This window comes from Chaetura pelagica, unplaced genomic scaffold, assembly GCF_000747805.2.
Source record: "Chaetura pelagica isolate M959 unplaced genomic scaffold, ChaPel_1.0 scaffold132, whole genome shotgun sequence".
Taxonomy (NCBI): domain Eukaryota; kingdom Metazoa; phylum Chordata; class Aves; order Apodiformes; family Apodidae; genus Chaetura; species Chaetura pelagica.
The window spans coordinates 2,255,016-2,274,301 of NW_009952709.1; the positions used below are offsets into that span (position 1 = coordinate 2,255,016).

General features: G+C 47.7%; 1 protein-coding gene across 1 annotated transcript in view; it reads right to left on the bottom strand.

The window, feature by feature from the left end:
- Window positions 1-16,904, bottom strand: part of TNFSF8 (tumor necrosis factor (ligand) superfamily, member 8) — an 18,434-nt gene extending 1,530 nt beyond the window's left edge. The window contains exons 1-2 of the mRNA XM_009994356.1: window positions 16,710-16,904; window positions 9,785-9,830 (exon numbers count right to left, since the gene is read on the bottom strand). Of these exons, the coding sequence (XP_009992658.1) occupies window positions 9,785-9,830; window positions 16,710-16,904 (241 nt within the window). The remainder of the gene's footprint in view (window positions 1-9,784; window positions 9,831-16,709) is intronic.
- Window positions 16,905-19,286: the final 2,382 nt, after the last annotated feature.

Here is a 19,286-nt window from a genome sequence, read left to right on the forward strand (position 1 = left end):
CAGTAATAGGACAAGGGGTAATGGGTACAAACTGGAGCACAGGAGGTTCCATGTGAGTATCAGATTTTTTTTTTTATTGTGAGAGTGCCAGAGCCCTGGGCCAAGCTGTCCAGAGAGCTGTGGAGTCTCCTTCTCTGGAGACATTCCAACCCCCCTGGCCACGTTCCCGTGTGATGTGCTCTGGGTGTCCCTGCTCTGGCAGGGAGGTTGGGCTGGGGGAGTTTTGAAGTCCCTTCCAACCCCTAGGATTCTATGATTCTATGATGACAAGCAGCAGCTGGAACAGCACATAGGAAAGATGAATCCCACTGCTTGGCTGATCATACCTGGTTTGCACAGGGAGTTCGTGGCAGCACAACTCAACTGGTCAATTTATAACAGTCTGAAGGTGTGGCAGATTGCAGCTATCAGTCCTAAATACTGCATTTCTTATTCTCCTTATGAAGAGAAAGGAGGTGCAGTGAGCTGAGCTTGTTCCATAGAACCCTAGAATCACAGAAAGTGTGGAATGGACCTTCAAAAGTCACCTAGTCCAGCCTCCCTGCAGCCACCAGGGATGTGCTTAACTAGATCAGGTTGCTCAGAGGCCCATCAAGCCTGACCTTGAATGTCTCCAGGAACGGGGTCTCCATCAGCTCTGGGCAACCCGTTCCAGCTGGTGAGATGCAATCCCAGAGGGAAGCTCTGAGATGTTGAGCTGGAGCCTGTTTCTGGAGACGGCTCTGGGGCTGCTTTTGGAATGTGGCTCTCTTATTTGGGGAAGAACAACACGATGTCCCATTATAGGTTGGGGGCTGAGCTGCTGGAGAGCAATGTAGGTGAAAGAGACCTGGGGGTCCTGATGGGCAGGAGGATGAGCATGACCAGCAATGTGCCCTTGTGGCCAAGAAGGCCAAGGGCATCTGGGGTGCATTAGAAAGGGGGTGGTTAGTAGGTCAAGAGAGGTTCTCCTTCCCCTCTGTTCTGCCTTGGTGAGGTCACATCTGGAATGTTGTGTCCAGTTCTGGGCCCCTCAGTTCCAGAAGGACAGGGAACTGCTTGAGAGAGCCCAGGGCAGAGCCACAGAGATGCTGGAGGGAGGGGAACATCTCCCTGCTGAGGAAAGGCTGAGGGAGCTGGGTCTGTTGGGCTTGGAGAAGAGGAGACTGAGGGGCCACCTCATCCATGGGCACACCAGCCCTGCATCCCGGAACAGCATCCCTAGCTATGCATCCCCAGCCCTGCATCCCGGAACAGCATCCCTAGCTATGCATCCCCAGCCCTGCATCCCGGAACAGCATCCCTAGCTATGCATCCCCAGCCCTGCATCCCGGAACAGCATCCCTAGCTATGCATCCCCAGCCCTGCATCCCGGAACAGCATCCCTAGCTATGCATCCCCAGCCCTGCATCCCGGAACAGCATCCCTAGCTATGCATCCCCAGCCCTGCATCCCGGAACAGCATCCCTAGCTATGCATCCCCAGCCCTGCATCCCGGAACAGCATCCCTAGCTATGCATCCCCAGCCCTGCATCCCGGAACAGCATCCCTAGCTATGCATCCCCAGCCCTGCATCCCGGAACAGCATCCCTAGCTATGCATCCCCAGCCCTGCATCCCGGAACAGCATCCCTAGCTATGCATCCCCAGCCCTGCATCCCGGAACAGCATCCCTAGCTATGCATCCCCAGCCCTGCATCCCGGAACAGCATCCCTAGCTATGCATCCCCAGCCCTGCATCCCGGAACAGCATCCCTAGCTATGCATCCCCAGCCCTGCATCCCGGAACAGCATCCCTAGCTATGCATCCCCAGCCCTGCATCCCGGAACAGCATCCCTAGCTATGCATCCCCGGGACAGCATCCCGGAACAGCATCCCTAGCTATGCATCCCCAGCCCTGCATCCCGGAACAGCATCCCTAGCTATGCATCCCCAGCCCTGCATCCCGGAACAGCATCCCTAGCTATGCATCCTGAGCCCTGCATCCCGGGCCAGCATCCTGAGCCCTGCATCCCGGGCCAGCATCCTGAGCCCTGCATCCCGGGACAGCATCTCCAGCCCTGCATCCCGGGACAGCATCCCGAGCCCTGCATCCCGGGACAGCATCCTGAGCTCTGCATCCCGGGACAGCATCCTGAGCCCTGCATTCCAGCAGCACATCCCAATGTCCCATCTCCTGCATCCCAGCACTGCGTCCCAGGACAACTTCCTTGCACTGCATCACTTCCCCTGGCATTTCACCTCTTCCCAGCCACATTTCACCTTCCCATCTGCCTTGTGTAAGCTTTTCCTCCTGTGACCTTTTTCAGTGAAAGGCAGTGATTACTCCTCCTTTGTTTTGTGGTTATATAGAATCATACAATCATGGAATGGTTTGAGTTGGAAAGGACTTACAGTTCCATCTCCCCTCCTCCAGGGCACACAAATCACCCAAGCATTCCTGTGATTCAGTTTATAAAGTTCATACAAGAGTTACCCATCCTAAAAGGGTGTCTGAAAGACCAGTTAACACACAAAACTAAGTTCTACTGATTCTTGACCCTAGTCCATGTCATCAGATGACATATTTGCTTATTTCTTACATGAACAAGAATATGCCTATGAAATGCAGAGTGAGACAAGGATCTTAAGTTTCATACGATTCCCTGATTTCTACTTGCTCAGGGAGAAGCTGGTCCCACACCCAGGTTCCCCTGCTTGGTGATTTGTAACACAGTATCCCTTGTACTCACTGTTGGAGAAGGAGGCTGAGGATATCTTGGAAGGATTGTAGCCTGTCTCTGATTTCAGTAGGTGATGCACTTTGGAGGGAGGCAGGTGCTTGTTGCCCTCCAGGAATGACTAAATCATATATCAAAGTCCCTTGGCTGGGCTGGAAATCCCCAAAGAAAAACCAAAGCTCACTTTCCTGATATTAGTCATGTCAATGGTGCTGCAGTGACTGAACAGACACTGCAGAGATGTGGAGATATGGCAAGGGATGGGAGAAAAACCTTCTGGCCCTTGTTTCAAGCTAAAGCTGTTATGGTGGTACCAAGAGTCTGGCAACACAGTCAGAGCTCTCAGCCCACTCCCCTTCCAGGTGTTCTGCAAGATGAGCATCCAGAGGGAGCCAGAAAGATGATCCCAGGGCTGGAGCAGCTCTGCTCTGGAGCCAGGCTGGGAGAGTTGGGGTGTTCAGCCTGGAGAAGAGAAGGCTCCAGGGAGACCTTAGAGCAGCTTCCAGTGCCTGAAGGGGCTCCAGGAAAGCTGGGGAGGGGCTTGGGACAAGGGCAGGGAGGGAGAGGACAAGGGGTGCTGGTTTTAAATTGGAAGAGGGGAGATTAGGTGAGACATGAGGAGGAAATTCTTTGCTGTGAGGGTGGTGAGACCCTGGCCCAGGTTGCCCAGGGAAGCTGTGGCTGCCCCATCCCTGGCAGTGTTGAAGGGCAGGTTGGATGGGGCTTGGAGCAGCCTGGGCTGGTGGGAGGTGTCCCTGCCCATGCAGGGGGGTTGGATCTAGATGATCCTTAGGGTGCTTTCCAACCCAAACCATTCTAAGATTCTATGCTTTTTAGAGAAGCTTGTTGGCATTTAGAGAGTTGATCCACGAACCAGAAAACCCCCTGGTGCCCAGGCAGCCTGTGGAAGCTGCAGCCCTGCAGCATCTGCTCATTTATTGATGTCAGCAAGTTTTGTTTGTGTTTAAGGCATTTATTGGGTGACATCAGCTGTGTTTCTGAGAAGGCAATTTATGGAAAAAAAAAATGTTTTATGGAGGTGTTTCCGGTTCTCACTCTGCTGAGGCAGCTTATAGCTGGTTTTTAGTCTTATTTCTCGTATAAATTATTTTATCTGAAACATTTCAGCACAGTCCAGGAGAGATTGAAATAACCAGAGTTTCAGGACTGATTGATGAATGTGTTCAATCACATCACCTAATTGGCTTTCATACCAACAGTGTGAATCTGAAGTGGTCCCTCAGAAGTCAATAGGATTATATGAGCTTAAAAATGCTGTGAGGAGAAGGAAAATCAAAGCTACTCTTGGGACTAAGTATCAAGGAGACCACACTGGTTTCATGGCCCACTGTGATGTATGGACACTGTAGGTCAGGCTGCTTGGGAAGCCTGCTGATAAGGGAAGAGTCTTAGTAGGAAACCATTTAGTCTATTTTGTCCTAAAGAAGATGTCAGGAGGTAATTCACTTTTGTCTTCCTGATCCCCTTCACCATAGGAGGAACATTCAGAGGGCACAGCCCTGAGGCAAAAAGGCTCTTTCCATGAGCAGCTTTTCCCAGCCAGCCAAAGGGGATGTGCCACAGGACAGCACTATGGGACAGGGGGGAGCTGTGGCCTCACTGACATCCACACGAGCCCCACCTGCAAACTGGAAACCAAAGCTCATCAGAGCCCAGCAGAGGTTTTGTGCTGCCTGCAGGAACCCGAGGGCTGTGGGGCATGTGGATGCACAGGCTGCTGCCAGCCAGGAGATGTGACTGCCTGGGGAACTCTCCTTGCTAGCTGCCTCAGTTTCCTCACCTCTGAGATAGAAGCATAGAGAAAGGGCAGTGAAACCAAGAGCTGAAAGTGGCACCCAGACATTGAAAGCCCCTCAGAAGGGTTTTTTTTTGAGGCTTGTCCTAGTACCAGGTACTTCTTACAGTGGTGGTGCTTTGCAGTGTGCACAGCTGGAAGCTGAGGGGGGTCAGGCACAAGATCAGGTCAAAAGCCTGAACTTTTCTTAGGAGGTAAAGGAGTGTGGGCAGGCCACAAACAGCTTTCAGTTCCTCCATATCTCCCCCACCAATTTCAGGGCTTACAAGACGAGGCAAGGTGACTCCTCCTGTCTCTGTCAGCCTGCTAGAGTTAGCAGAACTTGCCCAGTTCTCTTTCCCAGCAGCTGCCCTCTGTAGCCCCTGTCGCTGTTGTTTCTTCTTTCCTTCCACTCAAGTGTCCTGCAAAAACCTTCTGGCTGGCACTGGTAGAATTTCCTAACTGAATGATGCTGTGACAAGTGCTAGCTGGGTGATGTCCTCTCCTGGACACCGTGGCAGAGCTGGACTCTGCTTGTGGCTGTGGCTGTCACAGATGCAGTGAGTGCTGTTGGTCCTTAAGAGTCCAAGAACTGTCACTCTGGTCCATACAATGAAAAGGGCTGAACTCAGCAGCTGATGTTGCCTCCTTCCAAACCCACCAATTTTTGAAGTATCCCTTTCTTTCTTTAGGAAGAACCTCTTATGAACTCACCACTGCACCCCTGGCTTCTCAACAGAGTTTAAGGCCAAAACTATTGAAGTCTAAGCCTGCTTGTCAGGATCACAGAATCATCACGGCTGGAAAGGACCTCTAAGGTCACGAAGACCAACCATCAACACAAAGAAACAAACCCCACAACCTCAGCCACCAGAGTATGCCCTGAAGGACAACTTAGGTCACACAATTTCATGAATTTTTCTGTTCATCTCAGTCAGCATCCCTGGGGGAATTAGAAATCCATGTAGATGTGGTGCTGAGGGACATGGTTTACTGGTGGCCTTGGCACTGCTGGGTTAATAGTTGGACTTGACTATCTTAAAGGTCTTTTCCAAACAGAATGATTTGATAATTCCACAATTCTACACACACCTACTCATCTAGAGCTTGCGTTTTAAGTGTTGGGGAGATGCAGGATCTAACACTCAGCATTTTGTAGCAATCCCCATCATCTCATTATTAAATAAGGAACCAGATCCTGTTCTGACTAACCAGAACCAGCCTAGCTGCAGTTTCCTCCGGATGCTTGTCTGGGAGGATGCCTGTGCACTCTTTCTAGCATTTGCAAGCCCAGACTTGCCAAACATTCTGAGAAACACAGCTCAGCTGCCCCAACCTCCAGAGCAGACAGAACCTTACACAGTTTCATGTCTATGCACACATGCACATACATGTACTGCAGGCAAAAGCCTGTATGATCTAAACATGAAATATCTATTTCTGAGGAATGCACCGTCATGGAATCTGTGAGTAACAACCCAGTAATTTTGTCTGAGTTGCACTGGGACAGTTCCAGGCTGGAAGAGACCAGACACATTTGCAGGAGCCTAAACTGCACTGAGAGATACTGCTGCAAGTCTGGACAATCTTGTTTGCTTCGTTGCCTGCAGGCTGATTGACTCTAGGGTGGCAAGGATGTGAATATCCCCTGTATTATCTCAGTTTCTCCCAGGCAAAGTTTTATTTGGGAAGTTATTTCCCATTGAAACTGTGACTGGGGTGCTGGGTTTCCCTTCCTGGTCTGTCCATCAACAATCCATCAATGGATCTTACTGCCAGACAAAAGTGTCTATAAATAGTAGGTGTATGAGTATCTGCCTGCAGGTTTTTCCTTTTATAAATGAGAAAAGAATTTGGTACCATGTCTTTGCAGTTCAAAATAACAAGGGAAGCCATCAGTCCAGTCCAGGATTACAACATTCATGGGGAAATGAGTCTCATAGAAGACAGCAAAGAGATTATGAGGATTGAACTTCCTTAGACATTGCCAAGTCATAAACTGGTCTGTGGCTTAGTATTGCCTCTGTAAAAATGAACTTCACAATACCTCCTTGGCCTATACTAATATTATATAATGACAAAAAATATAGGATTTAATATTTATGAAATGTGGGTGAGTTTCCACAGAGAAACTATTCCAACATTTCACAAACATTTAGTTCATGATGCATTTCTTTCTTTCCCCCTGTTGCTCAGATACTCCAGTGACAATGACACAGGTTTTGAGGAGGTTGTTATCATTTTTCATGCAATCATTTAATTAGTTGTCATTGCATCACTCTCAGCTACTGCCTGGGGATTCCTGCAAACCCATCCATTGAGATCTGACAGCTGAGTCAGGAATGTAGACCATCTGTCAATCTGCTTTAGTGCCCACTGGTGTTTAGCTAATAATAGAACATGATCTTACTGGAAATCTAAATGAAACTGTTTTTTTCCTGCTTTAATATTACAGAATTAATTTGGAGCTGTAGCTGTGTCTGAGCCACCAGTCACCTGTATCACTCTGTGGTATCTACTTGAGGGACCCCAGTTGTTCCCACTAGGACAATCCTTTACCCCCCATTTGCATCTCTGAGATACAGGTACTGACACAGGGCTGGAGCAAGGCTGAGCACCAACCTGGCAGGTCACAGAATCACAGAAGGGTTCAGGTTGGAGCTGAATATTACAGCCCATCTAGTGCAACCTCCCTGCAGTGAGCAGGGACATCTTCAACCAGATCAGTTTGTTCCAAGTCTCATCTAACCTAGCTTTGAATGTTTCCAGTGATAGGGTGTCTACCACCTCTCTGGGCAACCTGGGCCAGTGTTTCACCACCCTCATTGTAAAAAAACTCTTCCTTACATGAGGTCTAAATCTCCCTCTGCTAGTTTAAAACTATCACCTCTTGTCCTGTCACTACAGGCCCTGCTAAAAAGTCTGTCCCTATCTTTCTTGTAGGTCCCCTTTAAGTGAAAGTCCACAATAAGGTCTCCCTGGAGCCTTCTCTAAGTCAGCAATGCTCTTTGTTGGTTTGGTTTTCTTCTCACTTGTCCACTTTTACCGCTCAGAGTTTCAAAGCCCTGGCATGAACAAGGTGGACACAACATACATCTAAATTACACTTTCAGCAGCTGGGCTGCCTGAGAGGCAGACAGGGATCCAAACCTGAACCCACAGCAACTTCAGCCTCTCCACATTCCCCATCCCCAAAAGCTTCTGTGCTTCTCTTTGCTGCTGCCCTGTAGTTGCTGGATGGACCTTGCAGGGGCTGCTGCAGCTCCCTGTGTAGAATGCAGCACCTGAGAGAGCTCCTGGCTGACCAAGCCTCAGTAAATTATCTACTGGGTTATATTAATCAATTAGCCCTGCTTTATGAATTTTAAGGGAAAATAAAAGACCATTGTAAATCACTGTAATGCTACCTGACCCTGCCAGGGAAGTGCAATAGAGACAATGGGCTGTGAGGGGCAGGCTGGGAGTGCTCAGCAGCTCCTCCTGCCTTCTGGGGTTTCTCTGTCATTGCCTCCTTTGTCTTCCACTAATGGCATCATCTCAGCTTCAGCAGCAGAATCTAGAGCAAGAGGGTGCCTGTAATTGATATTGACCCAAAGACAGGAAGGTTTCTGGATGAAGAGGTTGCAGCTCGTGCATGCCTGGAGTGAGCACGTTGCTCCTGCCAGTGAGTGATGAGGGGGAAGAGCAATAGGCATAAGTTGCCTGATGGGAAATTTCAAAAAGATAAATACATATTGAAATGTACTTTTGGATTAATGAGACCTCTTCTTCCTGCCCTGGGAATGCCAGAATTGCTCATGCTTTCCTTTGCAATACTGCTGACCTTAAGTCTCAGGGGCTCTGGCTCTGTCCCTCACTGACCTCCACGCCAGCAGCTGCTACTGCCTCTTCCAAACTGGGGGTAAAACCCAGCCATGAAAACCAGCACAGCTCTGGTGGCTGCTCTGAGTTTATTCTGGTTTACAAGAGCAGAAGTTCTGCTCTGGGGCTGCATCACCTCCCTAGGAACTCTTCATCATCAACAGGGGCTTTCGGGCAGCAAACCTGAAGTCCTGCAGTCTGTTAGGTTTCCAAAGCTCCTCTCTGTGCATCTTTTGGGATGCACTGGAGTGAGGCTGTGGTGTGATTGTCCAGATACCTTTATCCAAACATACCTGATGTGTCCAGATCCTGCTTTATTTCTGAGGAGCTTCAGGTGCAAAATAAAGCACTAGAAGACTTCAGAAGAATTTAAGAGTTGAGGAGCTGCTTAAGTTTGATAGAGAGACAGCAAGATGTGCTTAGGATGTCCTAGGGACATTCTAAGGGGAAAAGAAAATAATCCAGGAATTGTAAAACATAAAAAATTATCATTAGATGAGTGCTTTGCCCAAATGCTGGACTATGTCACCCGTGTGCAAAAACACCACTGCAGAAAAGATGGTTACATGATTAGGATTCTCTGGACCTTGAACTTTAATTTCCCATTCAGCCATCACTTCTGGATGGGCCTCGTGCCCATCGTGGGTTTTTCCTACCTGTAGAGCAGGAAGGGATGGGATCTCCTTTCCTTAGGTCTGAATGTGAACTGTGTATTTGCAAGAAGTCAGACTCCTGGGGGAGAAGGGCCACGCAACCAGGGAGGCAATGTCAGTGAGATCAACAGTGCTTCTCCTCATTTACACTAAGGAAAAGTAGACTCTCTCTACACTATCTCTGCTTGTTTAGTTAGAGAGTTTTTCCTATTTGGGGCTCCCTGTGCTCATCCTCTTCGTGTTTTAATTTCTTGCTCTGTGCATCTTGTTGCTGGTCTCCACTTGTCCCTTCTAAACCTGCCTCTTCCCTCCTCCTTGGTCCCACCACCAGCAGGGAACACAAAACTGCTCCAGGCCAGAGCAGCACAGGAGGACGCTCAGTTGTTTTGAAACACCTGCCAACATTTTGCTCCCCCTGCCTTGTGAAGGTGGGGATGTTACCCTCTCCTGTGCAAGAGGCAGCCCTTGAAAAACGGCTTAAACATACTGAGATCCACATCCTCTGGAAAAAAGGCTCATTTGCAAAGGCAGCTCAGGGCAGATTCAGATGTTATTTCCTCAGCCTGGTGCTGGTTTCCGGCAGCACAGAGCACTTTGAAAGATTTTTTTCTTCATCTTTTGGTTTGTTTTTCTTTTCTTCTCCTACCTCTTTGGCTTTTCACCAAGAAGAGACTTTATGTGAACCCTTGAGATGTGCACTATTGACTTAGCTGTGACCCTGGGCAATATTTGCATGGCAAATGAGAGAAATCATGTGTATTATTCAGGTGTCTTACCTGTTCTGATGGGTTTTGCGATGGCTTCCAGGGCAGGACCAGCTGTCTGAAAGAGAAGCAAGAGAAGGGATGGATTTTCTGAGAGCAGGGCTTTAAAAGTGGATCTTCATCAAAGCACAGAATGTTAGAGGTTGGAAGGGATCTCTGGAGATAATGGTGTCAAACTCCCCTGCCAGAGCAGGACCATCTAGGGCAGGTGACACAGAAACACATTCAGATGGGTCTTGAAAGTGTCCAGAGAAGGAGACTCAACGTCTCTGGGCAGCCTGCCCCGGGGCTCTGCCACCCTTACAGTAAAAAAGTTTTCCCCTATGTTGAGGTAAAACTTGTTGTGATCTAATTTGCATCCATTGCCCCTTCTCCTATCACAGGGCATGACTGAAAAGAGATAGGAGAAGTTTCTATTGCGTGCCATGAAGGTAACGCAGGTCCTGACGCTCAGGGAGCCAGCACAAGGCTCCTGCAGAGCCTCCCAGGTCCATGAGGGATTGCTGTGGAGCAAACAGCTCCTGTGGGATCTCCACACTCATCCAAACAGTCATTCCTCGTCATAGCGTTTTTTTTGTGGTTTTTTTTTCTACTGTAGAAAATCTACATTTCTGACCCAACCAACGATTCTCTCAGTGGGGTCAGAAATGCATGTGGGTTTTGTTTGGGCTGTTTTGGAAGCACCAACCCTGAAAACCTCACTCTGGGGCTTGCAAAGCTTTGAAAGAGGAGGACAGAATGGGGCAGGACACACTTGGGAGCCAGTGCCTGGCCCTGGAAGTCCCTAGTTGGATTGAAAGCAAAGCTGCAGAACCCCCAGGTCTGAGGGTGACAGTGTTGTCCTGCTTCACCTCTCCTCCCACTCCTTGCTGGGGTGTAAACCCAAGGGTCAGGATGACATGGGAACCTGTCCTTACTTGGCATGGCCTGAGAACTTCTCAGGAAACAAGCTCCAAATACGAGACATGGAAGGCTTCATCCATGGTCTTGCTTTGATTTTGTCGCACCTCTCTGCCACCCAAACACACAGCCCTGGAGCCTGTGCTTGCTTGTGTGTGACTTCACTCCAGCCAAGTCACTGACACCTCATAAAAATCCAGCAATGCCCTCAAGGAGCAAAGAACACCTCCCAACAGCAGAGAAAAGGTACCAAGAGTACCTCAGTGCTGGAAACTCTGTATCATGTTCCTTCAATCAGACACATCTGACAGTCCCAGAGTGATTTCAGTATCAGGGTGTGGGTTTTGCTCAGGTTAGTCTAAACCAGCTCCTCTTATCTGACACCAACTCCCTGGGATAACTGTGCAGACTGAGCAGGCCTAGCACAAACCACAGAATCATAGAGCTTCTGGAGTTGGAAGGGACCCATAAGAATCATTAAGTACAACTTCTTGCTCCTCACAGGACAATCTAAATTAAACTATATATGACTAAGAGTTACCCAGATAGTCCTTGGACTCTGACAGACTTAGTGCCATGACCACTTCCCTGGGGATCCTGTTCCAGGGACTGACCAGGATGACCAAGAAGAAGGAAGTTGGGAACCTGGTACCAGCTTTAGCAGAACATTTAGTATCTCCTTGGAGAAATAAGGCACATGCATGTGGTGGGAGAAACTTCATCCATAGTGGTCTTGAAACATAAGCACTTTATTTCCATGTGTAAACAGGATTACATGTGTTGTGGGGAGAAGGAAGATGGACAGTGAGAGAAGTTGTGTCTTGTCTGTTTGTAGTACTTACTGTTCTTAAATATGTAAAAATACTTTTAATTAGATTCTGGCCTGTCATGTCCATGTGTTCAACCATGGCTGAAGTGCAGAGCAAATGCAAAGCAATGTTCTCCTTTGACCTAACACCAAAATACCAAGGATGGCAGATGTGCCTCATAATTTGGGTATCTGTAATGGATGGTTTCTTCATTTTCTCTCCCTACACCTGTGTAAGACAGGGGAGAAGCTTCTGTAGAGACAGGAGTTCTCCAGCCAGTTTTCCTAAGCTGTGCAGGAAGGCTGCTGAGTTAGGAGAATGAGAACATGGAGCTGTAGGTTGAAAAACCAGGCTTTTCTAAGCTTTTTGTTCCCCACATGACACCCTCCCTTGCAAACTCTCATGGATATTGTGCACACCTATCATCAAATGTGGGACTGAGAAAAGACTGAAAACACACCCAAGGACCATCTGCCAGAGCTTCTCAGCTCCTGTCTTGAACCCTCGCACTGAGCTGCCCCTCTCACACACTCAGGCCTCAGGGAAGAGTTACTTTTCCATGCAATGTTTGAGCATTTCTGCCCTCTGCAGAGAATTAAAGGCATTTAAGGGGATGCTCTGTCCCAAGCCAGATAATGCTAAATGTCATCAGGCAGCAGATCCATTGCTGCCTGTAGGGAAGTGTTTGATAAAGTGATGGATACATGATCATCAGTGGGGTGGTCACCTTGCAGCCCTCCCTTGGAGAGGGTGTGCAGGACAAGACTTAGGACTCACAGCTTGCTTTGGAGTCAGAAACAAAATTAAAATGTCTTGATGTGTTTTGTTCTCACCTGAGAAGGCTCCAGGTGGGTAAGAACAACAGATACTAATGTAATTTATTCTAGTGACAAGCGTAGATATTCAAATAAAACTTTAGAGCTTGCTTTGAAATATTACTGGCATTACTTCTGTCTTCTCTAACAGCAAAAAACATTGCATGTGATGCTGTAACTTGGGATGCAGAGCAGCACACAGTAGGAGCCCAGAGAGATTAAATTCTGCAGTGCCAGCTCAGGAAGGATTCATGACAATGAATTTCACCCTGTGTAGAGTGAGCTGGGTGCTGATGGGGAAGGATCTCAGTGCTTACTCAGCAAGTAGAATAATTTGAGTTTGCATCATTAAAAAGAATTATAATCAGGTGCCAGTGAAAATAAATTCCTTCTTCTTTCCCTTAATCATTTTGCAAGAAAATTTCCCAAGCTGAGAGAGATGGTGTTGCCAGAGTCACCCTGATGTCCTGTCAGAACCATCCCTATTCATTTACCTGGATGTTTCTCAAGTGTGTATCCACCTCTAGAAGGCCAAGAAAACACACCCTGAAACCACAGTCTCCAAGAAGTTGTCTTGGGATGCTGCCAAGTCAATGGATTGGTTGGTTTGTTTATATGGTTTTAGGTTGGTTTGTTTGTTTGTTTCTTTTCATGCTTTCCAGGGTTGTCCAGCAGAGGGGGCCAATGGGCCCGCGTGGGGCAGCCCTGGCAAGGGGACTTGGAAGGAGACACATCCCCAAAGAGATGAAGGTGCTGCAGGAACGATTCTAGGTCACGCAGCTCCACTGCTAAAGGGATTTGACACTTCTGGCCCCAGCAGCCTGGAAGACTAAATCAGCAAATCTAAATAACTGCACCAACTTGTAGCATTTATTATACTGGGGCCTCAATGGTGCTGAGATTTGCCCGGGCAGTTTGGAGATTAAAAATATGAAGTCTACAAAATCCAGAGCAGTGATGGACTGTCCTAGATTCCAGACTTTGGACATTCACCCAGAATTTATGGGTAGAGGCAGGTGGGCTGGGTGTCTGACACAGCAGGTCTTGCAGGGCAATACAGGAATTGCTAAGGTCTGTGTGGCTTGAAATTACATTTCTCTAGTCCTTTCTGTCCCATGCTCTTTCACTGATTGTACATGTATCCCTCTCCCATATAAATATCCCCATAAATGTGGATATCTACATGAATCCAGCCGCAGAGAGATGCAGGAGGCAGAAGGATGGAGGCTTTAGCAACCTTATAACAAGGCAAAGAAGGAACGTGTAGGCTATGGACCACCATGCAGCAACTATTCCTATTCATAGAATCATAGAATCATAGAACCCTAGGGGCTGGAAGGGACCTGGAAAGATCCCCCAGTCCAACCCCCCTGCCAGAGCAGGGGCACCCAGAGCACATCACACAGGAACGTGGCCAGGGGGGTTGGAATGTCTCCAGAGAAGGAGACTCCACAGCCTCTCTGGGCAGCCTGGCCCAGGGCTCTGGCACTCTCACAGCAAAAAGAGTTTTTTCTGATATTCACCTTGAACCTCCTGTGCTCCAGTTTGCACCCACTGCCCCTTGTCCTGTCACTGGTCATCACTGAGAAAAGCCTAACTCCATCTTCCTGACACTCACCCTTAACATATTTATAACCACTGATGAGGTCACCCCTCAGTCTCCTCTTCTCCAAGCCCAACAGCCCCAGCTCCCTCAGCCTTTCCTCAGCAGGGAGATGTTTTCCTCCCTCCAGCATCTCTGTGGCTCTGCGCTGGACTCTTTCAAGCAGATGGTTTTCCAGGGAAAACCAGTTACTTGGGAAGGCTTTAGGCAAGAGGATGGCCTAGAGGGTTTCTTCAGCTGCAAGCAGAAGAACTGAACTGTCTTCAGCAGTGCACGTAGTTAGCTCCAAAAAAAGTAGGTTAGTTCCAAAAAGTGTCACTTCCCACAGCTGCCACTGCCGTGCTGTGCTGCCCTTCTTGAAAACAAGGTGTAAAGAAAATGTCTCAGGGTGCTGGAAAATGTGGGGGCTGGGTGTCATGTGTATTAGAAGTGCTGTTAGATTCAGAGAAGCAGCTCAGGGCTCACGGCTGCTTTTTTTTATTCTGTCTTTCATGTTGGGTTTCCTTTATTCAGAGCACCAACCTTCAGGGCGATGTGAGTGCCCTGTTTCTAAACATTGTGATTGTTCTCTTGCCAATGCATCTTCCTTTAACTAAGCAAGTGTAAATTAATCAAAAGGAAGGCAAGTAGCCAACTTCCATGCTGGGTAGGGGGACTGTCTTATCTGTTTGCTACCAGAAGGCTCCTCTTAATGCAGTGGTTCCCAAGGTCACAATTGTCCCTGAGGCCCTGTAACACTCCTTTGGACAGAGGAAGATAAGCTTTTATCTCAGCTCAGTATAGAGAGGGCATGAAGTTGACACCCTTGCCCCTGTGATCAAGGATCCCTCACATAAACCTGCTGACAACACCTGGAGAGAAAACCAGATCACCCCAAGAGGCTGATCACACAAAATGTTGGTTCTCTCTTGAGAAGTTACAAAGCAAATAACTCAGCCAACTGATGATGCTGAGGACTCAGAAGCCACTGGGCACCGAGTACAAGAACACCCCAGACTCCCTGTCCTGGAGCTGCTGAAATTACTACTGCAAGATCCACAGCTGGAGTTACCAAAGGAGTGTGTCCCTAGTCTTGCCATGGTAATGTGATCATGAGCTAAGGTGGTTTTGGAGCAAGCCCTGGAGTTTCTTGAGGAACCTGCCTCACAGAATCAACATTTGTTCCCTGGTTTGGAAATTCAAGACCAGTCATAGATGGGGAATGACTACCTGCTTCTGAACAGAGGGGCTTTTGGGTCCCTGAGAGTAAGAACAGGAGTTAAGTTTTTGCTGCCAAATTTCTCTCACAGCATAAAATTGCTGCTTAATTTTATTTGTTTCTTGCACACCTCAGCTTGCTACTTTCTCTTTCAGCCAAGTTCATTTCCAAAGCAGCTGCAATAATGTCATTACTCTTCTAAATGAAAACCTTGACTCTTTTTATAATATCATTCCTCTGGCAACTGATGTAACTGTGTTTATCCTGATGGAGAGGTAATTTAATGCTTACTTTCATAATAAGTACAAATGAAAGTCTCATTACATAGAAAAGCTGTGGCAATTCTGTAATTACTCAGGCTGTTGTTTTAAAAATCTCTCTTAATGTCCCACTATTTATCACTTGAAAGCCCTGATGTCTAATTCTAACTGTGGCCAAGCTGCTTCTCTTTTGGAAGAAAGCTGTTTTCAGGTAAATTACTCCTCTCTGGTACCACTTGAAGAAGTATCAATCAAGCCTTCATGGTTTAATTTCTGGATAATGTGCATGCACAGATACACAAATTGCACAGGGTAAATTTAGTAAGAGAAAATACTGAGCTGAAAGATCATATTTTGTTTCCCATGGGCAACTTCCTCCAGCAGCCCCGTGCTCGTGCTTTCATCCTACAAGGAGCAGTGGAGGTGCTTCAGCATTCAGTTATTTGTGATAAGATTTCAAAGCCTGTAGAGCTTCTAAGCTGTCATTTTAGCTGAGTGAAGTTTATGGCAATTTTCCTGGTAAGATCAGAAAAGCATTTTTTATATTCACAACTACCTGGGCCTCTCTGCCAAGGCTTTAATTGTCTTACTGATCCCCATCCCACCCCAGATCCACTGGAGAGCAGCCCCCTTCCTTGTAAGATGAAAAACCCATCACTAGGCAGAGGGAACTGGTTTTGTCAGAGCTTGCCTTGCTTATATCCTTCACTTATCCTAGCTATAACTCTACTTCTGCATTAAAAATCCTACCCTAGAACAAGACTGACAAACCAGAGGGGCAGTGAGCTGCTTTGCCTCCACCCGGTGCTCTGGGTAGTTGAAGGGAGCTCTGCTTGCTCTCCCCACGGGGCATCCCAGCAGGCAGCATCACACTCTGGCACACTGAGAGGTCTTGTGTTAGCTCCAGCACTGACACTCAGCAGTATTCACTAATAGTCAGATGGTGGTTGCCCTCTGAAGAAGTGACAGGAGACACAAATGGAACCAGGTAGCAGACACTGATCAATCTGCTCTCCACCTCTCCTCATAACTAGGCAGGACAGAGGGTGGCTTGGCTTGCATCTTGGGTTATGGACTTTCCACTTCCATTTACTTTGATTTTCTATGATTTTATGACTATGATTTAACAAGTAGAAATTGCATGTTAAAAATTAATGCTGCCTTTCTTTTCCTGAAAGTTCTTTTCTCTCCATCTTTGTTTGATCTTTCTTCCCCCTAATTCATTTGTGTGAGCTTAGAACAAAAGGCAGCAACTGATTTGATTTTCTGGCCACAGGGTCATTTTCAGAAAGCAGGAGGTTAAAAAGAAAAGGAAAAAAAAAAGGTAATGAATAAATTAAGAAATTTCTTACCATCCTCTGAACGACTAAGACCATGATGGTGGCCAAAGCAAAGATGAGCAAGGCAATGAGGGTGGTGATGATGAAGAACAAACATGTTCTGTTAGTGGCTCCAAGCCTCCCTGAAACGGTGTCTTCATTCTCCTTCATGGCTGAGTCATGAGAGTCCTTGACCTGAGAAAATGTGTGCTCTTGTGCTGAGCACATTCTTATATAGCTCTCAGGGTACTGCTCTGTATCTCTCCTCGATCAGGTTTGAGTTGCAGCCCATCTCTGCTCCTGGCAGGATTTTCCCCCTTCATGTGATCTGGAAAAAAATCTTCATCACTTGTGGTACAAAGAAAGAGGGACCTGGGGGCGTGAAGCAGGACGCAGCTGTGAAGAGGGGAAGGAGCTTCATGATCTGGCTCAGGGATGTCATTGCCACAACAGTCCTGTCTGGTGCATCGGAGGTTTCTGATGTCAGAAGGTGAACAGTTACCAAGATCAGTTGTCCCCCCCTCCTGCCTTTCTGTCACACGGAGAGCTATGCAAATTCTGTTTCATTTTATACTGGGTGCAGCTGTAGTTGGGTACAGCACAACACCCCAGAGCTCTGCCTTCCTGTTGCACACAGAAACCTCACTGCTGGTGGCATCCCAGAGCTGCCATCTCCAGAGATCTGTGCTCAGAAATGACTTGTCTTTGAGTTTGGTGACTGTTGCTCTTGCCTGTGAAGGTCTGGAGATGCTGGGTGAGATTTTCTGTGAAGTGTTTCACAGAAATGTGTCAGAAAGATGACTGAAGCAGGATGCAGGTTCTAGGCAGAGACATAGAAAGTGATCACACCAAAGACCTGAAAGCATGAGGTTAAATGTGCCTACAGAGAGTGTCTGTGTTCATGTTCCTGCCCTATTTGCAGCTCATGATGTGATGCTCACTTCTGTCCTGTCCTGGGGCAATCACCCAGCCATGCCCTGGCCTTCTCACAGAACTCACATGAGATTTCTGTATGTGGAAACATTCGTACATCATTCCAGTGTGGAAGGACCAGTCATTCCTCACCTTGCTTTTTTTAATGTGAGATGACTTCTTGCTTTCCAGTCTTCCTTGCTTTGCCAGTCCAACTCAAAAGACATTTGGGTATTTCTGAAAATGTTCACAGTAGATGTGTGTCCTCTTTTGAGTCACATCCTTGCAAGCCTGTTAACCCATGTAACACAGCCAAAAGTCCCAGGAGTGTTATTTCTTCCTGCTGTTTCCAGTTTGTTAATGCAAAGACATCAGAGGGCCCAAACAGGATCTTACCAGTGGTCCATCTAGCTCAACATCTTGCCTTCAGTAGGGGGCAACAAGAAAGGCCTCAGGAAGAAATGTTCTTGGGGTGCTGTGTCTGTATAGCCTGGTTTGTAGGGGGTGATGCCCTTTCAAACCTCTCTTTGGTGCAATGCTCTGTTACCCTTTAGTGCCTGGCAATGTCCCTCTCCAAACCCTATCACACTATCTCAGATAAACAGAATGGTAGGGATTGGAAGGGGCCTCTGGAGATCATTTAGTCCAACCCCCCTGCTAGAGCAGGATCCGCAGAGCAGATCCCACAGGAAAACAGCCAGGTGGGGTTGGAATGTCTCCAGGGATGGAGACTCCACAACCTCCCTGGGCAGCTTGTCCCAGGGCTCTGGTACCCTCAGAGTAAAGGAGTATTTTCTTATATTTAGGTTAACCTCTTGTGACCATTGCCTCTTGTCCTGTCACTGGACACCACTAGAAGAGTCTGGCCCCATCCTCCTGACACCCAATGGAGATATTTATAAGCATTGATGCAATCTCTTTCAGCCTCCTGTTCTCTCAGCTGAGCAGCCCCACCTCTCTCAGCCTTTCCTCCTATGGTAGATGTTTCAGTCCCTTAATCATCTCAGTAGCCTGTGCTGAACTTTCCAGTAGCTCCTTGTCCTTCCTGAAGTGAAGAGCCCAGAACTGCACACAGTGCTCCAGGTGAGGTCTCACCAGGGCAGAGTGGGAAGAGAACTTCCCTTGACCTCTTGGCCATGCTCTTCTTAGTGCACCCCAAGATGGCATTGACCCTCTTGGCTGTGAGATCACATTGTTGGCTCAACCTGCCTGATCCTGCCTGCTTCCCAGAGCACAGTGCTTCCACACCTTCTGACCAGTGTTGCATCAATTGTCACAAGCTCTAGTTGAAGAGGCTGATTAGCAGATGCTGGCCCTGTATTTGCTGCATCCTCTGCAGCAAAGAACTTTGCAGAGAAGGACAAAGAGGGAGAAAACAACTGAACCACAAAGCCAGAAGTTCTAATTATTTCTTGGTAGGGTTTGCAAGTGGATGTTTCTTTAGCAGAAAAAAAAACCAAAAAACCAAAAACACAACAATGTATCCCAGCCCTTTGTTGGTGTTTATTTATCTGCTCTTCTGCTGAAAGGAAAGAAACTTGCTGAGAGCTGAAAATGCATCCACGTGGGCAGTGGAAATTCACCCCTGACTGAAGTCTGTGAGAACTGAAAACCTTTCTGAATGACTTGAATGGCCAATTCTTCGAAGATGTGTAGGTACCCAACTGCCATGGAGCTCCAGGGCTGGGAAAGGTCTAG